The sequence below is a fragment of the Phoca vitulina genome, unplaced genomic scaffold (assembly GCF_004348235.1).
Source record: "Phoca vitulina isolate PV1807 unplaced genomic scaffold, GSC_HSeal_1.0 scaffold5, whole genome shotgun sequence".
Lineage (NCBI taxonomy): Eukaryota > Metazoa > Chordata > Mammalia > Carnivora > Phocidae > Phoca > Phoca vitulina.
In genome coordinates, this window is record NW_022589708.1 from 61,585,205 (window position 1) to 61,611,598 (window position 26,394).

The window sequence follows — 26,394 nt, forward strand, 5'->3', positions numbered from 1 at the left end:
GAGGCGGCGGGGACGCGCGGACTCCACCGCCAGGCAGGATCCAGGTGCCGGGGGGCCTGTGCAGCCCGCGTGGGGGCTGAAGAACTTGACAGATCGCAGGGAAAGAAAACAAAACAAAAACAAAGCCCACCGACTTCCCCACGTCTCTCTGCAAAAAAAATCGTGGGTGGAGCCGAGAAGGGGGCGATTGAGTAGAATTCCGCGAGGCCGCCTCCGCCCGCCCACCAGTGCCGGCGGAGCGAGGAGCGTCCCCCCGGCCCCCGCCCCGCCCCACTTTGGGCCCCGAGCGGAGGTCGAGGCGAAGCGAGAGACTCGTTCCACTCGAGCTTCCCGAGTACTCGGCTTTGCTCCTCAGTAGTAAACAAAGTGTCGCCGCCGCCTCCACGCTGGTTTGCCTCCTAGCAATCAAAACACTGAGAGGGCGAGAGACTCACAGAAACACTTGAGAATTACCAGAAAATAATAACAGGGATCCAAAAAAAAAAAAAGAGAGAGAGAGAGAGAGAGAGAGAGAGAGCGTGAACGAGAAAAACACCCCACTACCCCCCCACCAAACCACTGCCGCCTCCCGGTGGAAAACCGGCCCCCGCCCAGGCGGGCGACCACTGGCTGCCTGGGCGGCGGTGCCGCGCGCTCATTGGCCGTGCGGGCTGTCAGTCAGGGGCGGGCCGGCGCGCGCGCCGCCGCGGGCGGGGGGCGGCGGCAGATCCCGTAAGTCGGGCGGCAGCGTAATCGCTGCAGCCGCCGCCGCCGCCGCCACATTCAACAGGCAGCAGCGCCGCGGTCGCGCCGCCGGGAGAGCGAGCAGCCCGCGGCGTCCGTCCGTCCTTCCGTCCGCGGGCCCTGTCAGCAGGAGTGCGGCGCCGACCGCTGCTCGGCAGGGTGACTCTGGCCTGCCGTCCTGCCCGTGCAGCGGACCTGGAAGAGCCTAGATGTTGATGGACCCGCGAAGTTAAGTTCTGGGCTCGCGCTTCCACTCCGCCGCTCCTTCCTCCCGGTTTTCGTCGGCTCGAGGCACGGACCTCGCCCCCCCAAATCTCGGACCGGCTCTTCGCGCCCCCTCCCCCTTGGTCCCGTGTGGTGCGCTCGACCCCTCGGCTCTCCCGCGGCTGGGGGAGGGGTGGGGGTCACCATGGCCGAAGCGCCCCAGGTGGTGGAGATCGACCCGGACTTCGAGCCGCTGCCCCGGCCGCGCTCGTGCACCTGGCCGCTGCCCAGGCCGGAGTTTAGCCAGTCCAACTCGGCCACCTCCAGCCCGGCGCCGTCGGGCGGCGCGGCCGCGAACCCCGACGCCGCCGCGGGCCTGCCCTCGGCCTCGGCGGCCGCTGTCAACGCCGACTTCATGAGCAACCTGAGCCTGCTGGAGGAGACCGGGGACTTCCAGCAGGCGCCCGGCTCCGTGGCGGCGGCCGCAGCGGCGGCGGCAGCGGTGGCGGCGGCGGCGGCCGCTGCTGCCGCCACCGGGGGGCTGTGCGGGGACTTCCAGGGCCCGGAGGCGGGCTGCCTGCACCCGGCGCCGCCGCAGCCTCCGCCGCCCGGGCCGCTGTCTCAGCACCCGCCGGTGCCCCCAGCCGCCGCCGGGCCGCTCGCAGGGCAGCCGCGAAAGAGCAGCTCGTCCCGCCGCAACGCGTGGGGCAACCTGTCCTACGCCGACCTCATCACCAAGGCCATCGAGAGCTCAGCCGAGAAGCGGCTCACGCTGTCGCAGATCTACGAGTGGATGGTCAAGAGCGTGCCCTACTTCAAAGATAAGGGTGACAGCAACAGCTCGGCGGGCTGGAAGGTGAGTGGCCTCGGGGCGCACGGCCGGATAGGGAGCGGGGCGCGGGGACCCCTGCCTCCACCTGAGGTTGTGGTGGGGCAGATGAGGGGGCGCCTGTGGAAGTTGGCTTGCCCTGAAAGTGCAGGGCATGCGGACAGCGCGTGCTGAGAGCGCGAGAAGTGGCAGATGTGAGTGGTGGGCTTGCCCGGGACCTGTCGGGGGACCGGAATAAGTGTGTGTGAGCGCGCTCAAGTGAGAGTTCGAGCGGGACGGAGGAGGGGGCTCACTTGGGAATTAGGGAGGGAAAAAAGTACAACAAGAAGTGGACATCAAAGCGGGCAGAAAAGTTCGCCAGTGAAAGGAGGAAGGGGTTTACTGGGGGCTGCTCGCCCACGACCGGCGAGGACTCCTGCCACTGCTCCTTTTCCTCCTGGACCTTGGGGGGTGAGGGCGGCTCCTCTCCGTCTCCGCGGCGCGCGTCCCACCAGCCTTGGGCTGCGCCGCAGAGCCGTTTCCGCCGCGCTGGGCGGAGGAGGGCGCGGCGAGGCTTTTCGGGGCCCCGCCGCCCGGGGACGGAGCTGTAGGTGGAGGGGACGAAAAGTCGCGAGCCGACCCCTGGGGGCAGGCAGCGCAGTTTTTGGAGGCCGGTGTGCATTTTGCTTTGTTTTGATTTTATCCGAAGTGGCCTCGAGTGCAGGGGGCCGGGCGCGCGGAGCCCGAGGTAGTGCATCCGACACGTGCGAAGAGGCGGCCACCGCCTGTGGTGCGCGGGCGCCGGGCCGCGCTGGGAGAGCTAAAGTTCAAGTGTGACCCTCGGCGGAGGCGGGGGCGGGAGCGAGAGCTGCGACGGCGAGGGAGGGGCCGCAGGCGTAGGAAGAGAGCGCCTTTAAAGGGCCAGCGCGCCCGGCCGGTGCGTCGCTCCGGGCCGAGCCGCCGGGTTGCGAGGCCAGCACTTCTCAGCGCTAGGAAATGCCCCCAAACTTGGCCTCGCTCATGGTCCGAGGTCTTTGATTAGGCTTGGAGAAGCTGCCCTGGGTGACTAGAGGTGGAGATGTGTGTATCTTTTTTCTCACTTTGCCACCTCAGTGTTATGGACCGTGGAAGTACAGTTACGAGGGGTAAGGCAGGGGTCTTGGTGACAAGTGATTTGGGGGAGTCGGAGTGGAGGTGCGCATCAAAGGAACGTGTGCTAACGTCCTGCTTCGATGGAGGACTGTAGATGAGGTTCCTCTGGTCCTTTTTGCCTTTCAGAGAGGGGAGACTCGGAGGGACTCAGGGCGGGGGCCAGGTACTTCCCTACGTGGAGGCGGAAAAGACCCGGGGGCTCTCAGGACGGGCTGTGGGCAGGCTTACCGGGGGGTCCGTTCGCCGCGCGGCCTTCTGAAGCTGACAGTTTCTCACTGTCACAGGTGGAGGGATCGATACGAAAGTTTAGCTGAGAACTTCTTCCTCACCCCTTATCCTGACTGTACAGCATAATAAAGATTGATCTTTGCTGCGCAATTGGTTACACCACGGTTGTTCTACATACACTGTCATGTTTGTGGTTAATGTGTGTCAAAAAGGTTAAGTTACTCATATCTTATTGAAGTTCCTGGAGAAGGAGCCAGGATTTTATTTTTTCCAAAGTGTATTTTAGAGTAAAGGTACCACTTACAATCTCATTACTAGGCATTACATGCAGTTTTACCAAGTGTTTCAAAAAGCTTGGTATGCTTTTAAGTCACAAAATCAGGATTGTCTGCCAAATCCAATTTTACTTAACATTTGAATTTAAGTACTTGACTTACTCATCTATCAACCCTGCTTGAGCTATTTATTATAAAGCGTTTGCCATTTAAAAAAAAATTTTTTTTTTGGACATTCAAAGTACGGTGTGTACTTACACCACTTTTACGTCCTTGGAAATGGATACAATCTACTTGTTTGCTGGAGTGCCTTTCTTCAGAGATGGAGAAAGGCAGTGTTTTGGGATTATATTTAGTTTTGCCACTCATGGTTTTAAATCAGAGTATTCTTCTTAAACTAGGAATATAACCTAGACTTTTAAGATTTAGTGCTTTTAAAAAAATACATTTTAAGGCCAAATCAAACCCCCAACCTTTTTTATTAGGTTCTTCTAATTTTTTTCCCCAAATGCAATTATAATTTTTTCTTTAAAAATGTACTTAAATAGCTAGAAGATCCATTAAGTGATAGTAAGAATTGTTAATATCTGTTCAGGATTGGAGGCCCAGCGGCAGCTCCCAGTGGAAACCAAGTGGGGCTTTGGGAGGGAGCAGGCTGCCATTCTCAAGTGAGTAAATGTTTCAGGTGTAATGAGAGTCCGTTGGTGCAAGTCAGATTACAACAAGTGCATTTTCACTTTGAGTAAAAGGATATTTTAAGAAGAAAAGAAACAACCTTAAGTATTCTAACTCATAACTAGTCTTCTGGTTAGAGTTTTCATAAAAATGAGTTACTTGTTAAAACCAAGTTTCTCAGATTTGAAAGACCCTCCTGTTTTAAAGATTCACAAAAGGGACAAATTTTACTATGACTTTTAGCTTAAAAAAAATTCGAATTCTAAAATGCAAATCAACCAAAACCTAACTGTTTTAGAACTGAGGAGAGGCTGCTTTGGAACTATTTCCTGTGATTTACTACTGGGAATTAGACTGAATCTTTAATTAAATACAGTTTCTTGTGCTTTAACTTCCTGGGGCCTGCCAGAGAATTTGAAAGTCATTTGCATAGGACAGAATAGTTGAAAAGCTGTTAAAGAGTTCATAAACTTCTAGTTCTTTAGACACTGGTTGTATTTGCGGGATGTGCATTTTGTATTTGTAGGGATGGTACATTACATTTGCTTTACACTTGTTTTAATATTGGCCATAACTGTCATAAGGTTATACTCAAAGTGGAAGCTAAGACTTTTGGAAAACCTGGGATCTTTTAAACCATGTACAGTATTTATAAATAGTGAAACTTCTTTTCCATGACCTGTTCCCCCCCCGCCCCCCTTCACACCCATAGAAAGCTTTCTAGAGCTTGGGAAGTAGTATTGTGAGCTCTGGTTCTGTGTGGGTCCTCCCCCCCCCCCCCCCATGGCAGTTTTAAGTTGAGTCTTGTCTTTTGTTGCGACGTTATTTGGAACACCTGGGTTAAAAGAATGCTTCAACAATAAGACTTAATACTTCTTAAAGAAAAGTTTAAATTGTTTTATATACCTCAGATATTCTTTATTTTGGAATGATGTTTCTTTAATTTGGCCTATGAACTGACAGTACTTTTTAAAAATTTTTTATTTTAAAATTCATATTCTGTAATTCAGGTTTGTAATCTGCAGGTGAGTGATTTAAATAGCCACAGAGTCCTTGGCACAGCGATGACAGATGTTTTCTTGCTGCATACTCATATTTGACTTAAAGAATGGCCTCTTGGTGAGGCTAACTTCTAGTTTGTTACTGAAATTACCTTAGAGTGGAAATTTCAATATATGTATTTGGGGAAGGGAGCATGAAGAGAATTAAAAATGAGTAAGGGAATTATGCAGCCAAATTGATATCATATTTGCTGAAGACTGAAAAAGTTTTGTGGGACTGATGTGACAGATCTTATGGCTGGCATGTTTTTTTCCAGAAATTCCAAAATCGGTGTCGGTGTCAAGTATGAATCCTTAATTGATGATTATAAGAATTTTATTTTTATTTTACCTGTGTTTTTGTGGCAGATCCTTGAGAGAGATGTGGCCAGAGTGGTGACTTCTATTTTTGATTTTTTTTTTTTCAGATTTTATTTTCTTAGAGTGGCAAATATTTGAATACTGGAAAGAAGACATTTTTAATTCTCATGCAAACTTTAAAAAAAGGTTAAAGTACATTGAGACACCCCCCCCCCCCAATTACTTAGAGGCTATCACATTGGCAATGGACGCACATATGGCTAGATACTATGCACTGCACAGGGAATCTTTTAAGGGGATATGTAAAAGGGGGAGGAGGGGAAAGAGAATACTCAGTGGTGAGTTAGAATCCCTGATAGGTTGAGAATGTTTTGCCTGTTTTTGTGCCTCTCCATCCAAGCTCCTAAACTACAATTCTGTATGATTTTCTAAGACAGCAGCTGTCTGTATTTGCCTGGAATTTCTTTGGAGAGCCTGAATTATTTGCATTTTTCTAGAACACTCTGCCCTTGGAGACTACCCAGTACCCTGGCATCATGGGAATTTAATCGCCTGCTCCCCCCCCCCCCCCCGCATGTGCCATAACTTTGGGGCTTCCTGGAATCCTCTTGGAGAAGCAGTATAAACCCCATGGTGATTGGAGAGAGCAAAGGAGTGTTTAGTTGTATAGAGCATTGGAACATTGAGTGATTGAGCAGAGTGGATCTAGCCCTGCTTCTTTCAACATTTGCCTTGGCCTTCATAATAACAACTTGTAGAGACTTGCTCTTGCCTTTACCCCAACCCCCTGGAACCTCCCTTGGGTCAGATAACTACCTTTTCTTGGTGTGTACAAAATTCTGAAGTTAGTATGGGCTCCTCTTCAGTTGTCAAACAGAAAAGATCAGATGAACTTGAGAAAGTGTGTATTTTGGTGTCTAAGGGCTTGTGTTCCAGTGGATATGCTGTATATAAATGTACTAAAGTTTGGAAGAATTCTCCCTTTTTGCTAATTCCTGATAAGGACTAACAGAACTCGTGTCAGTGGCACAGAAATTCTTTGCAGAGAATTACTGCTTGTTACCTGTGGTCTTCTAAGGAACGTATGAAATGTGAAAATGCATTTTTGTACATTAGTGATTTCATATGGTTCAGTTTTTTAAAAAACCACCCTCCCCATTGATATCCCACTTTATTCCACTCAGTCTACCTATGGTTTATAAATTTGTGGGTTAAGCGCTGCAAATACTGAGGCTTGGTATTCTTGCCACTTGGAAGGCTCTTTTGGGATGCTTTCCTTTTTTTCTTCCCCTCTTTTTTATTTTTCATCCATCCTCATATACCTTTGACATAAGCTATTTAAAAAAAAGCAAACTAGTATTGATATTATGCCAAATAAGATTAGAAAGCTAAATTTGCAATCCCTTTCCAGTTAATTTTTTAGTGAATTTTCACCTTAATGCATTACTTTAAGGACAGAAATTAAACATGTGTCCTTTATTTCAGGCTATATTTATTACAGAAAAAAAAGTGAGATGGAGCTGTGTGATGAGCTTCTGTAGCCCATAATTTTTGGCTTCTGATGTTTGCTGAAGCTTGCAGTCTTTATGGGTCAGAAGTCACTAAGGCTGACAGGGGAGTGTCTAAGTCTTCTCCTTTCTCAGTTTTCCATTGACCACCCCATACATCCTTTTTTTTTTTTTTTTTAAGATTTTATTTATTTATTTGACAGAGAGAGACACAGCGAAAGAGGGAACACAAGCAGAGGGAGTGGGAGAGGGAGAAGCAGGCCCCCCGCAGAGCAGGGAGCCCGATGCGGCGCTTGATCCCAGGACGCTGGGACCATGGCTGAGCCGAAGGCAGAAGCCCAACGACTGAGCCACTCAGGTGCCCCACACCCCATACATTCTTATTGGGGACTCAGTTACATTGGACTATGCTGATACCCGCCCCCTCCCCCTTTCATCTGGCTTCTCTTCCAGTTGGTGCACTTATCATTTTTTCTTCTGTGCTCAAACGTAAAGATACCTCAGGACAAGTTGTGGACTTTTTCTCTGGTTCCTTTCTAGGTAACTTACCTCCGCTATTGTCCTGGTCTCCAGGACATTAATGTCCCCACTTTCACGTCAAACTGAACACGTCTAAACCCAAGTGTGCTATATGTCCTCTTACTCTGAGACGAGGTTCCCATCTTGAGTTCCCTGATTTGGTTAGTGGTCTAGTTAGTTAACCCTTTCCCTAGTTTTCAGACTTGGATGTCCTCTTCAGCACACTCTTCTCATGCCCCCGAGTCTGTTAGCTCTTTTTTCTTAGTCTCTTGAGACATTGACTTCCTGACCTCTACCCGTTCTCCCAGGTTAGGTCTCTTATTTAAGTTCTAGACCATCCTGTCCGTAGGACTTGGATCATCTTGTGCCTCTACTGGAAGTTCTGAAAATTTTGCGTAGTATGCAAAGCTCATGACTGTCCCACCAACTTCCAGTCTTGGTTCCTGCCTGAAGGCATTTTTGCCTTCTCTGTGTGGATGCCTGGTGATCTCTTAATTCATGCTGCTATGTATTATAATTTAACTTTAATGCCTGCATGTTATATTGTCTCAGTTATATTGTAAATATATGATTGGGAAAGTTTTTCTTGAACCATGGATCTTTTATATTTTAGCTTTCTGTGTGTGCGCGATGTGATAATGTTTATATTAGTCTACCTATAAAGATCTGTGATTATTTTCTGGAGATCGTCAAAGTATTTTTATTTTTTCCCCATTTGTTGAATGATTATTGGATGATTGTTTGATGTAATGAATGATTACAGAATGTTGTACTAGATGTATCTGAATGATAGAAAACTGATTCAAACGTGGATCCTGTAGGGAGATGAGGTATGACATGTAAATAACTATATAGTACATGGTAGAAAGGGTAAGTGCCTTCAGGGAAAAATAGAGTTCTGTGTTGGCTATTGAAATGGACCTTGAAAATGGGATGTTAGTCTCCCAAGATTGCATTATAATATTTTCAAATGTTCAGCAAAGTTGAAAGAATTCTACATTAAACACCTGTATACCTGCCATCTAGTTTCTACTACTACCATTTTATTATACTTGCTTTATCGTGTATCTGTCCGTTGGCACATCCGTTTTTCTATCAGATTATTATTAATTATTTTTTAAAGATTCCATTTATTTATTTATTTGAGAGAGAGAGAGAGAAGAAAGCACAAGCACAGGGAGAAGCAGGCTCCCTGCTGAGTGGGGAGGCTGACGTGGGGCTCCATTCCAGGACCCTGGGATCATGACCTGAGCTGAAGGCAGACACTTTATCGACTGAGCCACCCAGGTGCCCCCCATCAGATTATTTTTAAATTGATTTTCTAAATGATGTTTTGGCATTCATAAAGACATGAAAATAGGGGAAGCATCAGTTTCTCAGAATAATATATGGAACCTAGGAAGTTTAAAAAGTATAGGTAGACTATTGTCAGATTGAAATTGGACTTTGTATATATTATGAAAATAATATAGACCAAATTTTTCTGTGAAATTATATTTTTGTTTTTATAATATAAGGAATTAATGAAAATACGGTCACATTTTTAGTTCTTAAAATTCAATTTCTTAGAGATGCTCATGAAAATATAGAAACCTATGGAATGCAAGTAAAGCCAATGTACTGCATTTGGTTTAAAATTCATATACAGAATTTGATAATGGAACATGAAACTTATTATATAATTGACTTAATATGAATAGTAGGCATGGGGCGCCTGGGTGGTGCAATAGGTTAAGTGTCCAACTCTTGCTTTCAGCTGGGGTCGTGATCTGAGGAGCGATCTCAGGCTCTCAGGATTGTGTCCAGCTCTGCACTGAGCGCAGAGTCTGCTTGGGATTCTCTTACCCTCTGTACCCCTTCCCCATGCCCCCCACTAAAAAAAATAAAAACATATGAATAGTAGGTATTTATAAAGTATTTAGCTTTTTGCTTGGTCTCTTAATTAAAACTAACTTTTAGGGGGTGCCTGGCTGGCTCATTCTGGTGGAGCATACAATTCTTGATCTCAGGGTGGTGAATTTGAGCACCACCTTAGGGGTAGAGTTTATTTAAAAACAAAAACCTAACCTTCATACTTTGTGTCCCGGAAGCAGAGTGATTTAAACAAAGAAAGCTCTTTTTTTTTTTTTTAAGATTTTATTTATTTATTAGTGAAAGAGAGAACACAAGCAGTGGCAGAGGGAGAGGGAGAAGCAGCCTCCCCACTGAGCAGGGAGCCCGACTTGGGGCTTGATCCCAGGCCCTGGGATCATGAGCCGAGCTGAAGGCAGACACCTAACCAATTGAGCCAGCCAGGCGCCCCCACTTTTTATTTTATTTTATTTTATTTTATTTTATTTTATTTTATTTTATTTTATTTTATTTTATTTATTTGACAGAGAGAGACACAGTGAGAGAGGGAACACAAGCAAGGGGAGTGGGAGAGGGAGAAGCAGGCTTCCTGCCAAGCAGGGAGCCCAATGTGGGGCTCGATCCCAGGACCCTGGGATCATGACCTGAGCCGAAGGCAGATGCTTAAGGACTGAGCCACCCAGGTGCCCCCCCTCTTTAAAAATATTTTATTCATTCATTTGAGAGAGTGTGAGAACAAGCGGGGCGAGGGGCAGAGAGAGAGAGAGAGAGAGAGAGAGAGAGAAGCAGGCCCCCCCCCCCCCCCCCTGCTGAGCAGGAAGCGGGACACGGGCCTTGCCTCCATCCCGGGACCCATAGATAATGACCTGAGTGGAAGGCAGATGCCCAACCTACTGAGCCACCCAGGTGCCCCAGAATGCTCATTGTTATACATAATTCTTGTTTTTTCTTTTTTTTTTGAAAAAATTAGAAATTCTAAAGTTGGAGTTAGCAATCTCAGAATATACTTAGGGCAATTATGAGGGAAAGTTGTATTGGCTTCAAAAGATGCTTTAACATTTAAACGTCAGTTCTAGTATTGCATTAGCTAAATACTAGAAATTCTTAATAGCGTTCTCGTAATATGTCTTTACCCACTGACCCTAGTGTAGGAATGAAGGTTATAATGAGATACTTAAGTGGATCCAGAGGAAGTTAAATTTCGATGTGTTAAACCTAAAAGTGATACCAGGCAGACATGGAACTGAATGCATTCAGAATACTTGTGAGTGAGCCTGGCTATCTCATGGAGAACTTAAAGATTTATGCAATAGAAAATGTATTTGGGTATAGCAAAAGGCACAAATACACATCTATTAAAACTTATTAACCATGTTAGAAATAACAAGTATTGGAGAAACGTAGAAAGCTATTTTAGTAGTATATACATACCGATAGTAGCAGACAGCATATTATTTAAAAGGTACCTTGCTTTGGGGAGTGAGAGACAGGGAAACAAAAAGAGCTCACTACTATGAGGTTTTATTAAATGTGTAAATTACCTTCCACATGGACAAAATAGCTTTCATAGCACATCAGGATATCACACTTGTGAGATCAAGTGAGGTGCAGAATTGCAGCTCATCTTTGGTCTTTTCATTCCATAAGTAGAGAGGATGTAAAACATCTTCATCCTTTAACTTGTGTCTTATCTTGATTCTGATTTTGAAGGAGAGAAATGTGGAGTCTTAGCTCCTGGGAGGAGAGGCAGAGTCAATTTGTAGATCTGTGGGAAGACAGGTCATTTTTTCTAAGGTAGCCTGTCCCTATTGACACGAAGTCTCAGGAGTTCTAGAATTCTTAGGAATGGTGGATGGCACGTCTCTCTTCTCAGAAGAGAATGCCACCTCTAAAGCCTGTGGTTCCTTGGTCTGCCCTGCAGTGCCTGTGACATGGGATGTGCTCTTAGTTCCAGCATCTCATGCTCCTCCTACACACTCCTGCTGGCCACATACGTGGAAGTTCCCAGGCTGCCACCTTTGTGAGTGTGACCTGGTTCCAGCGTCTCTCTGTGGCTCTTTGAGAACTGAAAAGAAAATCTTTTTCTGGCTTGATTAAACTTCTCATCCTAGATGATATTGGTCTTAATTACGGTGTGTCACTTTGTGTTGCTTAGGTTATGGAACTGATCCTGATGCCAAATCCTGTGACCTTAGTGGCTTTGGAGATGCTGCTTAACTCCTCTGATTAAAGCAGAGCTGTTATGTGGAAGAGGGTGGGGAGAAGGGGTGGCCTGTTTTCTTTTGTTGGATTAAACACATTTCTTGGATAAACAGATTTTTCTCAGTTGCCATTCCTCATGAATCTGGAAAATGGGTCATGGTTTTGTGAATCTCTTCTTTATATTATACCAGAGATCTGATCAGAGGTGAGAAAAAATGTTTGTCTCTTTACAACCGTGATCCTGAAGTTGTTACAGAGCTGCCTTTGCCCTGCTGGTGAGAGGCCTCTAGTTACGGGTTTGCTGAGTTAACAGTTTGAAAGTAGCTAAAGGAACCTGACTTCAGGAAGGGGAGGGGACCTCAGTGGTTGCATTTTACAACTGCAGTAGAAAAGTCTCAAAGAGCGTGATTAACCCTCTAAGTCTTACTTGGACTCTAGCCAGGAGAGAGGCCTAATGAAGGAAGGAGGAAGAGGAGAACCAGCTTGGATGATGTGGGCAGATAAAGATCTCAGTATCTCTACAAGGGTTATCTGAGGTACTTAGCTTTTAGCTTTGCCTCCTCAACTCCTCCTTGTGCGTACCCCCCCCCCCCCCCCCCGGGTCAAAAAATTTTCCCCTTTTTTTTTTTTTTTTTTTTTTTTAGTAGGCTCTGTGCCCACCGTGGAGCTTGGACTCACAACCCCTAGTTCAAGAGTCTCATGCTGTACTGACTGAGCCAGCTGGGCACTCCCGGTTTTCCTTTTTTAATCTAGAAAATTAGTGCTTTTCCTCTACCAGTTTCATGCCCCAGAAAGCCTAACATGCAGGTGTCTTGAGAGAAGACCCATCTTGTTGTCTAGGTGAGAAATCCCTGCATACAGAATGGGAGGGTCTTTATCTTTTCAGTGGTGGGGAGGGTAAGAGTGAAAAGGGCTTACCCTGCATTCTGTATTTGAAAAGAAATGTGTTTGGATTTCAGTTTGAAGAGAGAAATTATAATGAATTACATAATTCCTAGGGTTGTAAATATTATGTGTCCTTCAAAGCTTGAAAACAAAATAACCACATAAATATTTGGGAATGGTCTATACAAGTAAATATCAAATACCTTAGACAGTTTGGTTGCTTGGAAGCAAGGTCAAAGGAAATGGTTTGCATATGGTTTAGCTAGAGGCTCTTATTTTGGCAGATTCTTGAGGTAGTGACAGTCAAAATGTGGATTCTATTGTACTATTTTGACAGGAAAGGAATTTTTTTCCCTATTGTTCTCATATAACCTTAAATGTAGGGTTGCATAAGGATAAATGCATCAAGATAGGTACCTTCAGGCACCCTAACTTTGTTTCAGAGATGATGTAGTTTCTTGAATTTGTGACTTGTAATTTGCAGAGTCATCAATTTGTCACACCAGTGAAGTTTCAGTGTCAGGTTCAGCCCACCATACTGTGATTTGAATGTAGGAGAAACCCACCTACCTTAAGGCAAGTGTTACATCACCTGCCTTCATCTGGGGACCTCTCTTTCTCAGTCTGTGGGGCCAGCTCTGAAGGGGGGAAGAGGGGAACTTGCAGAACTTGTAAATATCAACTAAGGTTGTTTGTGTACTGGGTACCAAGCTAATTGCATCTCTCTAAATTTGAATGTAAACCCTTTCTCTCAGGATGGGTAGATATGCATGCCATCATGAAATTTACATGCAATGAATGTGAAAGCTTCCTGTGGACCATCCTGCTGACTTTTATGTAATCTGTGGGGCTGAATTGGTCTCTCCTTTCTTTTTACTGTCCCATTATAACGTTTGCATATGCCGAATGTGAAAGATTCCTATACTTCTGTTACCTATGTGCGTCAAATGGTTTCTTGAACCTCTTAGAATTCATGAGATAGAATTGGTTATATAGGGCCTAGATTTATGTCTATTATATGTATTTGTATTAACAGGCAGACTTTCAGATTATAACACTTATTTTTTTTGGGGGGGGGTGATATATAATACTGATTCCAAACACAGTATTTGATGGCTTTACATTTTAGAAGAGATCACCAAATGATTTTCTTTCTTTTTTAAAAATATTTTATTTATTTATTTGACAGAGACATAGATAGCGAAGAGAGCAGGAACACAAGCAGGGGGAGTGGGAGAGGGAGAAGCAGGCTCCCCGCAGAGCAGGGAGCCCGATGTGCGGCTCAATCCCAGGACCCTGGGATCATGACCTGAGCCGAAGGCAGACACTTAACGACCCAGGCGCCCCACCAAATGGTTTTCATTGCTATTTTCTCTTCTGAAGTATTGGGGAAAATTAAAAAATAAATGCTAAGGAAAGGTATTAGGGTTAAAAATTTCTGTAATTAGGTATGTTTTGATGTGATTTTACATCATCTTTTTTGGTTCTGTAATGGGCACTTCCTCAGCTGTGATCACTGTGCTTTGTAGTAGCACTGTAATATATCCTAGTATTTCTGGGATGTTTCTTTAAGGTGCTTTATATTTCTTGAAATGCCGTTTTGATATCTTTGAATAGTTATACAGAGGACATACTTAAAAAAAAACAAACAAAACCAAAACACAAGAAAGCAGATTTAGGATTACCAAAATAGAAATTTAGAATCATGGTTGTCACGGCTTTCAGAATTACCCTGCTCACACTTTGGTGTTTAGATGGGTCCCCTGTATTTGAGGGCTAGTCCCCATGCCATCTGTTTCTACTTTTTCAGAGATTGACCTTCTTCATGATCTTTTTAGCCTGTGGTGTCTAACTCAGAAGTAAATATTCTGGAGTCATCTTTTCAGGTTAGTTGGGTTTCAGGCCATTTAATAAGTAGTTTGAATATTAAAGTTTGTGTCATTGCATTCCTTAGTGTGATTGCTTTATTTTTGCTTTATTTTGAGCTAAAGGTAGAGGATGTGGGAGAGAGACATAGAATAAAATGGAGAGAGTATTATGTTGATACATATGTAGGTCACATTTATGCTGTTCATTCTGCTCCACAAACTATGGGAGGGTGCATGTTTGAAAGTCAATTTCAGAATTCATTACCATTCGATTGCATGACTTATAAATTGTATTTCTAAGAAAAAAAAATTATAATAATGACTATTGTGCCATGTGTTTCCGTTGAACAATGAATGATCTTGGGTTATATCAGATGCTGAATTTATTCATAGAAAGATCCTACTTAATTTCTTTTGTGATGAAATTAGGAGACATTTTAATCAAAGACAAGCTGTTGATGGCTATGGTTCTTAGACTAACCATGACTTCCGCCTGTGTTTGTATAAAAGGCAAGAAGAGAAAAAAGGAAAACATGCAGTCACGGAAGTCGAGAGCTGAGATCGTTCTCCTGCGATTGACAGCTCAGGGCCTCCAGTTAAGCCTCATTCACACTTCCCACCCCCATTTGTGTTTCAAATAACTTTTAAAGAGGACTGGGAGGAAGAAGTACAGATGTCAGAGGCATAAAATGAGAAACTTTAAACATCTCAGATTCTAAGGTACTGCATCATAGGGATTCCTTTCCTTACTAAATTCAAATGGAGAGCCCTCCCTTAGTCACATGCCCTAGTAAGCTGAGACTGTTTCAGGGACTCACTTAAATAAAAAAATGACATTGAATTTTATTAAGCAAACTTTGGAGTCTGTGACTTGCCTTTTGCACAAAAGCTCATCTCTCCTGGTGAGGTCGCCTGCTCCCTCAGGCTATTTTGTTACTCTGGCTTGAAACAAGTTAGCAGCCACTTTCCTGCAGACCTTCACAGGGCTGTCCCATCAGGGGCCCACTGATAAGAGCATAATGACTTGTTAGACCACATTTATTTTGCAGATGAACTTGAATGTCACCAGGACAGCACACCGGGTGTAGGCTTAAAAACTTTTGGATTTAATGCCTCTTCCATCTTTCATCAGGTTATAGCTTTTGGATTTATAGTTATTCGTTCTAGCTATAAATATATTAATAGTATTTTTCTTTGGCCAAATATGGGGCATGACCTTTGACATCCTGCCTGGCTGTGCTTGGGAATTTGACATCCTTCAATTTAGATGGAATTCCCTTGCTTTGTTTCCTGTGATAGTGTGGGGAATACACATTTTGGCTCTTTCAAACAGAGGTGGAGGAAGACAGGAAAAAAATAAAATTGGACCGCGCAAAGAGGGTCTTAATTATTTCTGCTGGGTGCGGTTCAAAACTGGCACGCTCTTTTTTTTTTTTTTTTTTAAAGATTTTATTTATTTATTCATGAGAGACACACAGAGAGAGAGAGGCAGAGGGGGAGAAGCAGGCTCCCAAGGAGCAGGGAGCCCGATGTGGGACTCGATCCCAGGACTCTGGGATCATGACCTGAGCGAAAGGCAGACGCTTAACCATCTGAGCCACTCAGGCGCCCTGGCACGCTCTTTATAGGAGTCTGAGCCTATGAAATTATTTAGTGCGGAATATTAAGAAAATACTCTAATGATATTTAATTTTATTGTCTTTGATCTGGATTTAATTTTTGACTAGTTAGACATTTTAGGATCTTTGAACGCTTGTATTTATAGTAGAAAGAAAATCTGTCTTTCTGTGATGCTTTTATGTCCTAAGTATGCTATCAACAACAGAGAAAGCTGCAGAAGGGAACCTATGGCTCCTCTCCCGAGTAGAAGAGTGTTTTGCTGTTACTAAGTTTACATGTGTGATTGTTTCCTGAACCACCATTAGTCAGAACCACCATCAAAAATTATCCCCTCTGAATTGTCATCAAATTCAATATCTAAAATTTGATGAGGTAGAGCGAAATGTCGAAGCCAGACTTTTGCAGTGTTTCCCTTTTTAAGAGTCACAAAAGTCCACTTTTGCCTTAAGTGCTTTAAACAGAAAATCATGATCTGTTTATGACCCCCCCCCCCAATTAATAGGCTTGCTATTTGTTCATTAATTTTCTCATTTCCCATCTAAGGCTGATACCTGGGGTAGATTAGTTTAAAAATGTGGGATGTAGGGAGTCTTTCTGATCTGTTCTCAATTATTCACTAAATGAAGAATGCCACATAGTTTTCTGAGCTTTTGAGGATACAGATCTAAATGACTTATATTAAAAGGGTCTTTTTGATCATCTCCTACTCCCCCCTCCTTACTTTTTCATTTCCTGTTTGCTTTCTTTCTCATTTTCAGCCCCCTAGTTTATTCAATTTGAATTAATTTCTCCAACCTATGAAGGTAAATCAGCTGAAAAGTTTCTTCAAAGGTTATTGCTGGTTACTGGTACATTTTTACTTCATTACAACAACCCTATTGTATTAATTGCTGCCATTGGAAATGGTCACTAAATTATTAATAGATCTAATCCCATTCACAGGTATTTACAAGTAGAACATTTAATGTCTGACAAATTGTGTAGGAGTTACCTTAAAGTGTCTGCATTCTCGTTTATTTCCTAGTTCTTGAGTTCTGGCTTGGGCTTTCAAGGGTCTTAAACTTTGTGTAATGAAGGTATGAAGAGTCATGGAGACTTTTATTTTATTTTATTTTTATTATTATTATTTATTTATTTGACAGAGAGAGACACAGCGAGAGAGGGAACACAAGCAGGGGGAGTGGGAGAGGGAGAAGCAGGCCTCCCGCGGAGCAGGGAGCCCGATGCGGGGCTCGATCCCAGGACCCTGGGATCATGACCTGAGCCGAAGGCAGACGCTTAACGGCTGAGCCACCCAGGCGCCCCTATCTTATTTTATTTTTAAGTAATCTCTAAGCCTAATGTGGGGCTCAGACTCCCAGCCCTGAGATCAGGAGTCACATGCTCCACCCATGGAGCCAGCTAGGCTCCCCTGAAGTTTTATTTTTAACAAATTTTATAACTACCACCTGGTACAGAAGCCTCTCCTTGGCCATTTGGGGATTTTGAGAATCTATTACTTCCCACACTGCTATAAAGTGTATTTCTATATTGAGCCTAGGTGTTTGCCTGTAACTCCCCCCGCTCCCCTGCCCCTGGCTTGCTTCTGGTTCTGGATTTAGGAGCTATCTTGAATTAGCTTAATTCATTTTCCCTTCAGGTACATGAAGCCAATTCCTATAATTATTCTTTTCCCAGCTAACCCGTCCTAACTCTTTAATAAGCCTTTCAGAGGGACTTAGATTTCTTTTTTTAAAGATTTTATTTATTTCTTTGACAGAGAGACACAGCGAGAGAGGGAACACAAGTAGGGGGAGTGGGAGAGGGAGAAGCAGGCTTCCTGCGGAGCAGGGAGCCCAATGGAGGGCTCCATCCCAGGACCGGATCAGGACCTGAGCCAAAGGCAGACGCTTAATGACTGAGCCACCCAGGCGCCCTGGGACTTAGATTTCTATGTGTTGACAAATACAGAATCCCAGACCTAGGCTTCTGTTGTCGATGGGGAATGACCAGTGAAGTACACAGGGGGTTGGTAGCACCCTTGTCTAGGGACACCATGCTTCTGTGAGGGTGGCTTGAGCCTGTGCTAGGTTTTGGATGCTGTCACCCTTTGACATAGAAGAGCTGTAAAAGACTGTAGGGCCAAGGGGCCTGTGCTTCTAACCAGTGTTTGGAGGATGGTACTGTGCTTCATGGGAGCAAGTTCCACATTAAGCAAAGCCCATAAAGAGGAGAGTAACTGAGGGGAGTAAGCTAAATGGAAACAACTCTGTATATTATAGGCTTTAAACTAAAAAATCTGTAAGTGTGTGTTTGCCTGTCTTGAAAGATATTTTTATTAACTTCAGTTTGTACTGGTAAATGGTCAGGGAAGGGAAGGAAACAGGTTTTCTGACATCAGATAGTCTGGATGTATAGGTGTCAGTTTCCACTGAGCTTGCACTATCAAATCCATCCCATTATGTGATGCGTAGTTAACCTATATTTGACTTTTGGGAAGGGAGAACCATAGCAAGGTGCAAGATGAGTAATTATAGCCATATCAGTGTTAATTCTAGGTGCATTTTTTTTTAAAGATCTTATTTTTAAGTAATCTCTATACCCAATGTGGGGCTTGAACTCACAATCCCAAGATCAAGAGTCACATGCTCTTCCAACGGAGCCAGCCAGGTGACCCTCTAGGTGCATACTGTTATCACTTGTCCTCATTGAGCTAAAAGTGTGTCTTCTTGCTGTTCAGTGCTGACTCTTTAACTCTGTAGCCATAATCTGGTTTAGCAGATTTTGCAGCCTTCCTGCCCTGTGTTAAATCCGGAAATTATTAATTTGGAAATGGGTGGTGTTGGTTGACTTCACATTCTGACATGTCTCTACGTTAGCATAGTCTGTACATTAGTAAAAGGAGTTAAAAATCTCGGGTTGTATGGTTTTTGTGCTTTAATGAGGATGAGCAAGAATGATGTCCCTGTGTATTGGTTTAATACTTGGCATAGACATTTTATCTGTTGATTACAGAGATTTGACCCTGTCAAACCAGGCATTATGGATTTGGGGTCTCCAGTGCTAAGGGCTCCAAGCTCCTATAAACCACTTGGGAAGTGCCTGAGCCAACACTGCACGTGTGACCTGTTACACGCCTTGGGATGGTCCATGTACAGATCTTATGCCATGAATATTTCTTCGGCTGCATTAGATTGGGTGTTCATCCTGTCTCTGCCTTCATCACCATCTCCCCACTCCTCCTATATCTCCCTTTCTGTTCCAAGTGGTGAAGTTCCCACTCTCCTCTGTCAGTCCATGTGGAAACTTTGTCTACTTGGCTTCATTTGTGGTGAGCTGAGGAGGGGGAGGAAAACTAGTCCTGTCTTAATCAGATTGTTGGGGAGGTGTGTTTCAATTTCCTGCTGTCTCCATTTTCCCACCTGTGATTTTGGACAGTGCTAATTGGCCAGCCAGTGCCAGTGCCTACAAAATCTGCGTGGAGGTCCTTGGGCAGACGTTTTCTCACACCCCTGGAGAGATGTCCTTAGATCACCACGGTGTTCCCACTGCTGTATCCTAGCTTCTTGATCTGTAAAATGGGGTTAATGATACCATGGGGAAGTTCTTGGTAGGGCAAATGGGAGTGTTCAGAGCAGGAGCTGTTTATGCCATATTACACACTTTAGCATTAGCCAAAATAGTTGGACTTAAAATTCAGAGTAGTTGAGAGTTTGGGGCTTTCATTTTTTTTGTTTATGGGCTTCTGGATTTTCTGGAGTATTTTTATTTTTATTTATTTATTTAAAAAAAAAAGATTTGGGGTGCCTGGGTGGCTCAGTCGTTAAGCGTCTGCCTTCGGCCCAGGTCATGATCCCAGGGTCCCGGGATTGAGCCCCGCATTGGGCTCCCCGCTCCGCGGGAAACCTGCTTCTCCCTCTCCCACTCCCCCTGCTTGTGTTCCCTCTCTTGCTGTGTCTCTCTCTGTCAAATAAATGAAATCTTAAAAAAAAAAAAAAGATTTTATTTATTTATTCATTCGTGAGAGACAGAGAGAGGGCAGAGCAGGGAGCCCAATGCGGGACTCGATCCCAGGACCGTGGGATCACAACCTGAGCCGAAGGCAGATGCCCAACCTACTGAGCCACCCAGGCACCCTGGAATATTTTCATTTATTTATTAATATTTTTATTTTTTTAAAAGATTTTATTTATTTGACAGAGAGAGAGTGCACAAGCAGGGGAAGCTGCAGGCAGAGGGAGAAGCAGGCTCCCCACTGAGCAGGGAGCCCCACACCGGGCTGGGTCCCAGGACCCTGGGATCACGACCTGAGCCAAAGGCAGACACTTAACCAACTGAGCTACCTAGGTGCCCCTATATGGAATATTTTTAGGTAAAAAGCACAGATCATAACCAAAGAAAGAGCCAAAATACCTAGCTATCTTTCCTAATAATACTGTAGCAAGTTTGATAGGGGCACTCTGGAAGACTTGTTTTGTGTTTTCTTGGAAGAGCTTCTGATGGCATGGAAAATATTCATCAACATGAAAAAGCAGAATATAAAATTGTATGTAAACTGATCTGACTGTATGAAATATCTTTCAATTTCCAATTGTGTGAAAAATCTGAAGGAAATAATACCCAAATATTAATGGTGGGTAGTATTTGGATTATATAAATATGGGTAATTTATTTTTCCTTTATATTTGGCTGGCTTTTCACATTTTGAGCAACAAACACATTAGAAGCATTTAAGGTTTTTGAAATGAAAATGAAGTTTGTGGTTTTCCATTCCTCTTTGAAAGATGCTGGATTCAAGCAAGTGTTGATTAGTTCTACTGTTGAAGGAGAAGAGGATGGGAATTAGACTTCGTGTTTATTATTTGATTGCATAAGCATATTAGGTAGATATTGTTACTATCCCCATTTTAAATTATTTTTTCATTTATTTTTATTATTTTTTAAGTTTTTATTTATTCATTTAAGCAACCTCTACACCCAGTGTGGGGCTTGAACTCGTGACCCCAACATCAAGAGTCTCATGCTTCTCTGAGCCAGCCAGGTGTCCTCTATCCCCATTTTTTAGATGAGGAAACTGAGGCACAAAATTAATTGCCCAATGTCACATAGTAAGTGATGGAACCAAGCAAGATCTCACTGGGTTTTTATTGTAAATCTCAGGCTCTTAACCACTTCACTGTGCTACATCAGAGAGAATGATTATCTTTGGAATCTTGGTGAAAAAACTAGAACTTAAAGTTGGAAATAACGAAGGTAAAATAAAATTAATGGATAATCAGTTAATTAACGGAATCTAAACAGTTAATGCACATACTGACAGTCCCAAGACAAATTTGGTTGGCTCATCCAGCTAGTTAACTCTTGAGGATGAGAAAGTACTTTGATATAGGGAACCTTTGGGTTAGTGGATTTTCTCCTCTTCTGAGGAGAGGAAGGAGTGCATTTGTGGTGATGATTAGTGAGTAGTTGGGAAGAGATGACCAAGTGACCCAGACATGGCTCACAGTGTGGCCAAAAGGAGTTGCCCCATGTTTTCCTCAGTAGGTGGATGGGTGGACTTTACTCCTTTGTACTGTGGACTCTGTCACTCCCTTCACATACTGCTTAAAAGGAGGAAAAGTACTTCCTTTCACAGGGAGATGGACTTGGCTTGTTGATGCTCCATGATTGACAAATAGAACAAATACTGACCCATTTGGACAGAAAAGACTTTGTTCTTGGGGTGAGCTTGAGCTTCAGATAGGTTACTGAGTCCTCATTTGAGGGGCAAGGATGAGGTAAAATTCTCAATTAAGCTGTTATCCAAATTTCACTAAGTGCTGGTTGGTCTTCCTTACCATTCGGCAGTGTCTCCATTGCATGGATAGGAAACTGAGGCCAAGGGAGGCGTTGTGGCTTGCTCCAGACCACCCTCCTGGCATTGTAGGAGTTGTAGATTGCCAAGCTGCCCTTCTTACTAGATCATCAGTTGGCCTGTGTAACTCCTGGGATTTCCCTTGTTTAGAGAAAGTCTTTTGGTTTTGCTTTGAAAGATGCATGGGGAGAGTAGTGTGGTTCAGAGGAGGGATAGCCTGGGCTTCAGAGATAGGTACTATTTGCCTTTGGATCTTGCTTCCAGATAATGTTCATTCCCATATAATCTTTAAGAAATCATGTCAGCTTACAGTGGTTCTTTCTTTTCACTGCTTTTGTATGTTGCTTGTATGAAGTGGTGGCGTTTTAGATGTTTCTGAACAAGTAGTTCATAATAGATTGACAGGATTTGTGCCAATTTAGCATGAGATTATATAGAAGGTTATTAATATTTTATTAAAGTGATTGAATTTCTGTTTACCTATGTAAAAGGGCTCCTTGGGGCAGTAAGTAGTGTTTAGAACCTTGATATTGTCACCAAATTTATTCAAGCTTGTTGAACTTAGCAGAACTTTGGGCAAGTTAACATTAAGTATGGGTTTCTTCATCTCTGATGATGTTTGTTTTGAGGGCTGAGGGTGGGGTTGCCACATAAGAAGGCAGAGGTTGCTGTCTCCCCTGTACTCCATCCATTTTATCTGCAGAGATTTTTCAGACAGAAGGGAGAAAGGAAAAAATTCTAAGTATTTCTACATTCTTCTTGTACAAAAGACTAGGCTGGTGGTTCTCAGCTGGGGAGGATTTTGCCCCCCAGCGCACGTTTGGCAATTGGGGAAACACTTTTGGTTGTGGAAATGGGGCAGGAGGGGGTCACTACTGGCATATCTAGAGGCGAAAGGCCAGAGTTGTTGCTAAACATGAAAACATCCAGCAGTGCTCGGGACAGCCCCTCAACAAAGAATAATCTGGTCTCAAATGCCAAATTCTGCTGAGATTGAGAAACCCTGCTCTGTGCAAAATTACCCTGTATATTTTCCCTGCAGTAAAATCCCTCTATTTGTTGATTATTAAGCTTCTGCAAAACTTAGAGTGGCATGAATAAAGAGTTTGCTTCCGTTCTTCTCATCACTGTCCTAAGAGGTCAGTAATTCACTCAGGACAGTTGCTGCCTTCTGAGATCTTCATTCCCCCAGGTGTATGTTAGCAAAATGCTCATTCCAGGCCTGGTCCTCACGCCTTCATGGAATGGGCATTGCTCACACTGTGCTTCCTTCCTCCTCCCATGCAACCTCTTTTGCCACCTCCTTTATGAAGCTTTTTTTGATTTCCTCCCAGTTGAATGGGATCTCTTTCCTTGGATTCCTCTTAACAGGTGTGCTTTCTCATGGAAATTCTCCTGGATTAGTCTCTTGCTTCCTGTGTCTCATTGGGCTGTGAGCTCTGTAGGGCAATATTTTTCCCTTCTCTTTCCTGATCCTGGAAACACCTGAGTATAGTTCCTCACACATAATGGGCATGAAACAGACATTTAAAAAATAACACATTACATTTTCCTTGATGAGGTTGTGAAAACTATTTTATTCTTTTTTTTTTTTTTTTTTTAAAGATTTTATTTATTCATTTGAGACACAGAGATACACAGAGAAAGCATGAGCAGGGAGAGAGGCAGAGGGAGAGGGAGAAGCAGGCTCCCCGCTGAGCCAGGAGCCCGATGCGGGGCTTAATCCCAGGACCCTGGGATCATGACCTGAGCCGAAGGCAGACGCTTAACCATCTGAGCCACCCAGGCGCCCCGAAAACTATTTTATTCTTTTTTTTTTTTTTTTATAAAGATTTTATTTATTTGACAGAGAGAGACACAGCGAGAGCAGGAACACAAGCAAGGGGAGTGGGAGAGGGAGAAGCAGGCTTCCCGCTGAGCAGGGAGCCCGATGTGGGACTCGATCCCGGGACCCCGGGATCATGACCTGAGCCGAAGGCAGACGCTTAACGACTGAGCCACCCAGGCGCCCAAAAACTATTTTATTCTTAAATGTTACGTCTTCCTCCTATTACTTTACTATTCCTCTGTAAGTTATATGATAATGCTGATAATGATGATGTCATCAAAGGTTCTCATCTGGCTTCACATGTTTTTTTAGAGTAACCATTTAAATTATCAGGTCCTTAAATTACCAGGTTCACTGTTATTATTGGGCTAACCTAACCTAACCTGACCCAATCCATATGATTCTTAAATTTAGAAAGGAAGAGTGTATTCCAGTCTTTTCTGCCAATGAACTGTGCTGGTAGAAAAAGAGATTTCAAGAATTAAAAAAAAAAAAATACAGTTAAAGTAGGCAGACATATTGTTAATGAAGTAGGTGGACTCTAGGTAAAAATGTGTATTGTAGCTTGGAAATGAGTCTAAAGTGCTTCAGAATTTTAGTCTCACCTGTAATTGATTTATAGAGAAACAAAATGTTGCTGAAATTCTGTAGTATTGGTTATCTAAACCATAGATTTAAGTTATTCTCATAAAGTTTATAATTGCTGAGAAGTCAGTGTACTAGAGGGTCAAGAGCTTGGGTTCTGCTGGTCACGCTGTCTGGGTCAAATCCTGCCTTTAGGACTTAGCAGCTTTGTTACTTGGGCAACCCATCTCACTGTGCTGTAGCTTTCTTATCTGAAAAATGTGAATAGTAATTCTCTTCTAAGTTGTGAGAATTCAATAAAATGTAGAATGTTCTAGTGAGGTGTTTGGTATGTAGGAAGTGTTTTATAAATGGTAGCTATTATCGTTATTTTAGCATAGAACAATTTATAGAAGGCAGAAAATAGGAAGGAGATTGACATTTTTTGAGTTGGGTGGAATTTATAGATGGGAAGACTCAGGTCAAGGGTTGGCTCCGCACGTGGATCTGCTGTGAGCGTTTATACTAACGTCATTAGCCATTCCATATCTCCACTGCTGCAGGGCGAGCTGCTGTCTGTCTGATTTTTGAATCCAGTCTTCTTCCATTTGTGAAGTTCTTAATCACCTCAGTTTCCTCATCTGTAAGCTGGGATAATACTGATTGAAGGTTGTTGTGAGAACTGGTTGAGTTAATACACGTGAAGCCTGGTACCTAGTCTGTGTTCAAGAAATGCCCTTGTTTATAATTACTGTTATTTATTCCTCTTGTACTTGGTGCCAGATACCGTGCTAGGATTGCTGTAGATGTTCTTTTGTTCTCACGGCAACCTTTCTAAATGAGTATTACCATCAGGAGACCCAGAAAGTTGGAAGAACTTGCCCAAGATTGTATAGCTTGTGGCAGTTGTAAGTGGCAGAGGTTTAACTGAATCCTCTGATTTTTTTTTTTTTTTTTTGAAGTTTTATTTATTTGAGTCATCTCTATACCCAACATGGGGCTTGAACTCAAAACAGTGAGATTAAGAGTCTCATGCTCCTCCGACTGAGCCAGCCAGGCGCCCTGACCCCTCTGATGTTTAACTGATGTTTTGCACAAACATGTGGTACTGTGGTCCTGAGATCGGCATATTGGTCCGTGGGCGGGGGGCAGTAGCTGGAGTGCAGTGCAGGCCCCCAAGAGTAGGCAGGGTAAACCTTCGGGGAGGGTGAAGGACTCGGAGCAGCCATCGATCTTGTTCAGAGGGTGTGCCTGTCCCTTCCTGGACAAGGCACCAGCCCTGCCCAATTGTAGGGGGCAGTGAGACAAATAGAGTTAAAGCAATTGCCCAGACAGGACATTTCTAAATTTTCATCGGTGTACAAATACTCTGCCAGATTGTTGTGAAAATATTTTCACGATAGTTTTAACAGGGTATTTGTTCAAGGATTATAAACCTGATTACAGAAATTTCAGTAGTGTTTGAGCAGATTATGAAGCTGTGTAAAAACAAAACAGATTGTGATTTTTTTTTTCTTTTTAAATGGCCTCGGTGGTGTATAAAATAACCTTTTCCTCATTCTCGTGGATTGCAGTATTAAGCTATACATTGAGTCTTTAAATGTTGCCCTTTTGTATTAAAGGGCTTTTTATTAGAAACAATTAAATTTTTTCTAAATATTAGAAGAAGCTTGTAGTGTAATGGTTGTGTAAAGCTACAGATACTTGGTAGCCTGCAGAAAAATTGTATCATCTTTATTCCTTCTTCCTAGGAGGAACTGTAGAAACAGAATGAATGGGAACCACTATTTTCCTAAACTTCTTTTTGTAGTTCATGTGGCATTAGGCTTTATGGTTTCTTGATTGAAAGGATCTTCTGTAAGCATTTCTGATGCCTGACACTTTATTTCAGGCAGAGCACTGCCAGGTGACCCGTAAGGTAGATGATCAATATGCTTAATTGGTCATGACTCATAAATGTTGTAAGTTAGGTTTAGGGGCTTAGGTTTTAGTGAATGATGCTAAATTGACAGTGGATTTGTAGAGGTTCCTTCCTTCCTTCCTTTTCTAGAAATTAAGACCAAAGCCACTTTTCTTAGTAATATAATAGAATGACTTATAAATTGTACATTTTCTTCTGCAGCTTCTTAGGTTTATATTCAGTTTATTGAACATCCGTTTGCTCATTTATTAATGTCTAAGTGAGATTTGTTATTACCTACATGGTAAGACAATTACACACGCTCGTATGTAGTTGTGTAGACACGAACTAGTTAAATTGCTGAGTCTTCGCCTGCAGATTATCCCAACA

At 43.5% G+C, this 26,394-nt stretch overlaps 1 protein-coding gene across 1 annotated transcript in view; it reads left to right on the forward strand.

The window, feature by feature from the left end:
• Positions 1-736: 736 nt before the first annotated feature.
• FOXO1 (forkhead box O1) overlaps positions 737-26,394 on the forward strand; it is a 93,937-nt gene continuing 68,279 nt past the window's right edge. The window contains exon 1 of the mRNA XM_032403105.1: positions 737-1,783. Within this exon, the coding sequence (XP_032258996.1) occupies positions 1,133-1,783 (651 nt within the window). The 5' untranslated portion in view covers positions 737-1,132. The remainder of the gene's footprint in view (positions 1,784-26,394) is intronic.